General features: G+C 40.8%; 1 protein-coding gene across 1 annotated transcript in view; it reads left to right on the top strand.

The window, feature by feature from the left end:
• The window catches only part of LOC136424326 (cuticlin-6-like), a 6,204-nt gene extending 2,509 nt beyond the window's left edge, over positions 1–3,695 (top strand). The window contains exons 4-7 of the mRNA XM_066412884.1: positions 876–1,034; positions 2,132–2,185; positions 2,504–2,693; positions 3,088–3,695. Coding sequence (XP_066268981.1) covers positions 876–1,034; positions 2,132–2,185; positions 2,504–2,693; positions 3,088–3,092 — 408 coding nt within the window. The 3' untranslated portion in view covers positions 3,093–3,695. The remainder of the gene's footprint in view (positions 1–875; positions 1,035–2,131; positions 2,186–2,503; positions 2,694–3,087) is intronic.
• The last annotated feature ends 825 nt before the right edge of the window (positions 3,696–4,520 follow it).

The following is a 4,520-nucleotide window of genomic DNA, read 5'->3' as shown; positions in this document are numbered from 1 at the left end:
CTTAAAGCCATAGACGACCCCAGAGGAAAGTGCTCTGGTTCGGCTAATGATATTTTTCTGAATCCAAGAACGTAATTGTATTGGCAACTTAACCCTGAACCTGGACTGGACAGAAGTTGAATTATGCAGCATCAATATTCTGATAACTCCCAGAATACCCTTCAGATTAATTACAGCCAGGTGTAGTTATATCGCGAACAACCATTGGTCAATTCAATTTGGCGGCTATTAAGAAACCTTGGGTTGAACTTAAAAAGTACATTTGCAATGTGTTTCTGAATGTTTCATTGTCAACCTATAGCCTTAGCAACTGTATTTTCAAACTGCTTTTGGTCAAAAATGGACTTTGATCTTTGTCAATCATCACATTGAAACCCATGATTAAGACTTGCAAAAAAGACCCTCACAAATATCAGCGGCTCTTGGAAAATGTGGATACAATGGTGGAAATAATGCTTGTAGCCTTTTTGTTATTTGTTCATCAATTTTTACCATTAGCAACTTAGTTATTTCATTGCGTTGAACCAAAAATTGACCTGGAAATTCAGCAATTATCTCATAGGAACCAGTAGCTAAGTGATGATTCCCATCATGCATCACGCCCATCTGGTCTGTATAAAGCGACATTACTCGATTCCTGGATTATAAATGGTTCACTGTGAAAATTTTTTACCAATCTGTATTCATAAAGATGTCGTCTTTTAAAGATGCCACATGCCTTTGGGGTTGTCTATGCCTTTAATAGCCCTATACAAATATAATTTTTTATGTTACCTTGTTAAACTTACATTAGCCACTTGTCAGGCTGAAGTTCTAATGACATGTGGACATTGCACCAATGATATTTGCTTCTTTTTTCGTCACTTGTTCCATAGGTTGGAGTCATCCACTACAACTGCGTACCTTGGACCTACCTACGACTGGGGGGCAAATATGAACTCAACAGTGGCGGGATGCAAGGGGCAATCCACTACATGATGAAGAATGGTGGCGAGACCCGAACTGGCCTCGCCATCCGCTACATGAAAGCTACGGTATGAACACTTTTCTCGTTATAGTATTAACCTGTCAAAGAGCAAAATGGCACCACTGCTAATGCTGCACTTGCTGGGTTAAACACAGACCACATGGTACAGAAGCTAATGCTGCACTTGCTGGGTTAAACACAGTACCGCGTGGTAAAGGAGCTAATGCTGCACTTGCTGGGTTAAACACTCTCACTACCACATGGCACAGAAACTTATGCTGCACTTGCTGGGTTAAACACAGTACCGCATGGTAAAGAAGCTAATGCTGCACTTGCTGGGTTAAACACTCTCACTACCACATGGCACAGAAACTTATGCTGCACTTGCTGGGTTAAACACAGTACCACATGGTACAGAAGCTAATGCTGCACTTGCTGGGTTAAACACAGTACCACATGGTACAGAAGCTAATGCTGCACTTGCTGGGTTAAACACTCTCACTACCACATGGCACAGAAACTTATGCTGCACTTGCTGGGTTAAACACAGTACCGCATGGTAAAGAAGCTAATGCTGCACTTGCTGGGTTAAACACTCTCACTACCACATGGCACAGAAACTTATGCTGCACTTGCTGGGTTAAACACAGTACCACATGGTACAGAAGCTAATGCTGCACTTGCTGGGTTAAACACAGTACCACATGGTACAGAAGCTAATGCTGCACTTGCTGGGTTAAACACAGTACCGCATGGTACAGAAGCTAATGCTGCACTTGCTGGGTTAAACACAGTACCCCATGGTACAGAAGCTAATGCTGCACTTGCTGGGTTAAACACAGTACCACATGGTACAGAAGCTAATGCTGCACTTGCTGGGTTAAACACAGTACCACATGGTACAGAAGCTAATGCTGCACTTGCTGGGTTAAACACAGTACCCCATGGTACAGAAGCTAATGCTGCACTTGCTGGGTTAAACACAGTACCACATGGTACAGAAGCTAATGCTGCACTTGCTGGGTTAAACACAGTACCACATGGTACAGAAGCTAAAGCTGCACTTGCTGGGTTAAACACAGTACCACATGGTACAGAAGCTAACGTGGTACAAAAGAGATACCTCTGGAATTCTCAATTTGTGATTTTCTTGTATTTTTCCAGTCCGATTTCCGCGACGGGGTTCCCAGGGCGGCGGTCATCCTGTCAGACGGACAGGTATGGAGACATGTCCTCAACAGGTGTTCATACCTGTGGAAGGTGTTTTTACCTGTGTCAGGTGTTCTTACCTGTTCCAGCTGTTCTTACATGTGTAAGGTGTTCTTACATATTCCAAGTTTTCTTACCTGTGTCAGGTGTTTTCTTACAAGTGTCATGTCTTCTTTTTTGTGTGTCAGGTGTTGCTGCATAATTAAGGGACTTGACCTATGCCAGGCGTTCTAAAATCTGCCAGTTGTTCATACCTGTGTTAGGCTGCCTCTGGATAAAGTGTGATTGATTACACATTTTATATGTCCTGTTTTCCTTTTCTCTCAGACAAGTGATGATTCTGCGTACGAGGCCGACGCTGCGCGGAACGCAGGAGTTGCCCTGTATGCCGTGCCCATTGGCTACACGGGTCTTAAGGACAAGTCTACGCTGGTTACGATCACCGGCGATGGCTACCGTCTGTTCGACGTCAGCCAAGCCTGCATGGCCGCGCAGAAAATCGTGGACGACAATTGCGGTAGGTAGCTCTACCTCCCCTTTATCCGTTGGTAACCTAATAGTATACCCGGGTGACCATGTACAACCTGTGCGATTGACAGCATTATCAGAACGAAGAACAACGCCTGTAATTCATTGATAAAATGACGTCATGTAGGGTAATGGTAAGTGTACCTGGCCGAGAAAAATCTTGAATGTTTTATACTTTTTTTTGTTTTCTTGTCAAGAATACAGAACGGGAACAAGAAAACAAGACCTGTACCAGTGCGATCTTAAGATACTTCTTTATAAGGGAATGGTATAAAATTGATGTTAACTAAGCAATATTTAGCTGGAATTTGAAGTGTATAAGATGAGGAGACAGACTAAGAACTAGCAGCCGATTTACAGAACTATTCCTTTTATGTTTTCAGGGTAAAGAAAAACGGAGACGTCCGGACCGTGTGACTTGACCTGACCTGACCTGACCTGGACCTCCACTGTCAAAGTAACATCCAGTAATCTTCAAGCAGATGTTTGGGGGACAGGTTCTTACTTTCTCTGACTGCCCAGTTTTTGTTGTTGACATGAACGGTGCAGGTGGAAAATATTGTCACCTTTTCATCTAACATCTGCTTGGAGGCCAAACATTTGAAAATGTCCAATAAAAGATCCACCATAAAAAGCTAGCACTATATTTGAGCTTTGGCGATATCAGAAGTTCAATGATGGGAGGGGAGGGGGGTCACTAGAAAAAGACCAGGTTTTTCATCTGTAGCCAATTCAAAAATCTCAATGAAAACATAGCAGCTCAATTTCTTGGATGGATCTTGCAAATGCTCAAACATTTCTTCTTGGATATTAAACATTATTCGAAAATGACCAGCAAGAGAAGACTGAACACATTCAGCTTGCTAGTAATCTGCCAAATCAATCTTAAAACAATATTGAATAGAATCGTTTCTGTATGAGGATATGGTGAAATTAATTCTGAAACCCTACTGACCTGCATACTACAAACAAAATTATGACTCTGGCACTCTAAAATGTTCCAAAACTCACTATAACTGAAATAATTCCAAAATTGTTCCCTATTTTAAACCAGTTGCAAAGGTACAAACCTTAACTGGCATCAATAGAAAGTGCATATTCATTCTGATTCACTTATGTTATTTCTTTTGCCCTCTACAATAATGGTTTATAGGAGGATGTTATTTCCTCATGCTTTGTAGCCTAAAAATTTAAGAAAGATTTATTTCTACTCAAGAGATAATGATCAGAAAGCCAAGAACACTTCAAGTTAAGGGGCCATTCGAAAATACAATCAAACATTTGTCATCACATCCAAAACTTTTTCTCCAACATTCTTGCCAGCAAAGCTGAAAAACATTAGTTATCCTTTGCCTCCGGACTTATTGGAGATCAGAATATAATTTTATGTATGTTTAAGAACTGGCTGGCACTTTCTCGGAACTTCATGGACATCAGAAATCCTAATTCAACCCAGAAAATGAACCATTTTCCCTCTGTGACCAAATCAAAACTATGAAATAAAATATTCCACCTGAATTTTTTGGTGTCAATCCTAAAAATTCATCTCTAAGTTGACAAAGAGTTTCTCTGGTAAACTTAACATCCCTTAAAAAGGCCTGAAAAAGAAGAAAGAAAACATTTGACTTAATCTCCCATGTAAGTTAGAAAGGATTAAAAAATTTGAGACAGGATAATACGATATCAACACTTAAACCCTATACTGATTCCAAGACTACAGAGTTATGTAGAAAATGATATATCGTGCCCATTAAGTCAAAGTAATAAATGTGAATACATTTGAAGAGAAAGAGTAAAAGTACCTGCGATCACACCC

The sequence above is a fragment of the Branchiostoma lanceolatum genome, chromosome 18 (genome assembly GCF_035083965.1).
Source record: "Branchiostoma lanceolatum isolate klBraLanc5 chromosome 18, klBraLanc5.hap2, whole genome shotgun sequence".
Classification (NCBI taxonomy): domain Eukaryota; kingdom Metazoa; phylum Chordata; class Leptocardii; order Amphioxiformes; family Branchiostomatidae; genus Branchiostoma; species Branchiostoma lanceolatum.
The sequence above is the reverse complement of the archived record's forward strand: the minus strand, read 5'-3'. Positions and strand labels throughout refer to the sequence as shown.